This window comes from Loa loa (genome assembly GCF_000183805.2).
Source record: "Loa loa unplaced genomic scaffold supercont3.228, whole genome shotgun sequence".
Lineage (NCBI taxonomy): Eukaryota > Metazoa > Nematoda > Chromadorea > Rhabditida > Onchocercidae > Loa > Loa loa.
The window spans coordinates 65395-67309 of record NW_018108408.1 but is presented as its reverse complement, the minus strand read 5'-3'; the positions used below and the strand labels follow the sequence as shown (position 1 = coordinate 67309).

General features: G+C 22.1%; 1 protein-coding gene across 1 annotated transcript; it reads left to right on the top strand.

Moving 5' to 3' along the window:
• Positions 1-389: 389 nt before the first annotated feature.
• On the top strand, positions 390-1439 carry LOAG_15119 (hypothetical protein; the record flags this gene model as incomplete). The annotated part of the gene is made up of 3 exons (XM_003150611.1): positions 390-393; positions 805-1007; positions 1206-1439. The coding sequence occupies 3 exons, from the start codon at positions 390-392 to the stop codon at positions 1437-1439; spliced, it is 441 nt and encodes a 146-aa protein (XP_003150659.1).
• Positions 1440-1915: the final 476 nt, after the last annotated feature.

Here is a 1915-nt window from a genome sequence, read left to right as displayed (position 1 = left end):
AAAAAAGAAAGTATATCAAATATTTCCATCTGTATTTTTGAAAAAAAAAAAAAAAAAAACGAGTAAAACTTGATTTAGATTTTTTTATGCAATCAATTATTTTAGTTGAATTAATTGAATAATCAATCGTTTTAATTGAATTTAAGAATTTTACATATGCAACTTGGAACTGAAAATTTATTCTTGATTTATTTTTTTTTTTTCATTTTTCTTATACTTTTACATTTTCTTTTTTTTTCGTCGAATATTTAAGAAATAATTTTTAATTATTACATACAATATTCAAACTTGATTTTTTATTTAAATTAGATAAAATAATTATAGCGCAAATGACAATAATAATAATAATAATAATAATAATAATAATAATAAAATAATAATTTTCATTGATGCGTATTAATGGGGATGAATTCATAAAATTGTTTAATTACTTTAATCAATTAACGAAAAGAAAAAGTGGAAAAAACAGGTTGTAAAATTAATTAATAACAAAATTTCCGAACAACTGCAAATACAATCTATCATTTATTCTTGAAATTTGTATTAATAATTTTTTTTTTCCCCGTTCCTTTTATTCTTTTACAATTCTTTTTTTTCCTTTAAATATTTGACAAATAATTGGTATAAAAAAAAAAATAATAATAATTTTTAGCAAATATTTTAGCAAAATTAACTTGCTAAAATTAATTACTCATTAAAAATTTACTAATTAAAATTATTTACTCGTTTATCAAATTTCTCGCAATATTGTTAAATTCATATCTAAGCAGGGAGCAGTAAATTTTGTTTCTTTTTTTTTTTTAGCTTGTCAAAAAATTGTTCAACAACGATTACGATTATTGGGTAGTTTTTCGAATAGTGCAAAAACATCAACATCAACAACATCAACATCAACAACAACAATAACAACAACGACAACAACAGCAACAACAACAACAACAACAACATCAACCGTATCAACTTTTCACAGTAATAGTTGCAGTGATCATCGAAATAGTAATTATCAGGTTAGTTATATAAATTAAATATAGGTTATGCTATTTTACAGTAGGATTTAAGTTACATTCTTCATGGTTCTTTTTTTTTCTTCTGTAATTTCTCAAAGTATTAAAATTAAAGTTCAAAAAAATTCTATAAATTCTAAAAGTGTTAAAATTAAAATTTAAAAGTTGTATTTTAAAATGATAGTGAAATAATTTTATTAGGATTTGGTATATTCAAATGGGTATAATTCTAAAAATCAATCATGCTATCATCAACGATCAGTATCAGCATTACCTCTCCAAGAACATTTACAACAACAACAACATGGAAATGGTAGTGATATAGGATATCATGGAAATGGTATTCATTATACATCCAATAATACTGTACAAATGCCAACCAATTATGGTTGTCATCGAGAAAATTCTACATTAACTACTGGTATATTACTTTGATTTAATTTATAATTTTAATAATACATATGATATTATATCGTAATTTTGTTATACAATAATAAATTATAACAATATGATAATCATTGATAAACTTTACTCTATCAATCAATCAATTAATGATATTTATTAAATATTAAATTTATCGATTTATCAATCTATTAAATATTAAATTTATCAATTCATTAAACATTAAACAAACAATTTTTATTTACCAAGTAAATATAATTTGAAAAGAGCGCCTTATTGATTGAGCATTCTTATTGATTGCCTTGTTTATGTTCAAAAGGAAATAGAGTGAGAGGAAAAAGGATAAGATAAATTAAGATAGAAAGAGAAAAGCAGATTAATATAGGAGATTGTAAGACGAAAAGAAAAAAAGGATGAAGAGGAATGGAAGAGAGGAAGAAGAATATTTTTAGTTATGTCAATTTAAGGTTTTGATTTATGCTATTATAGCATTTGGGAGGAACGTTATT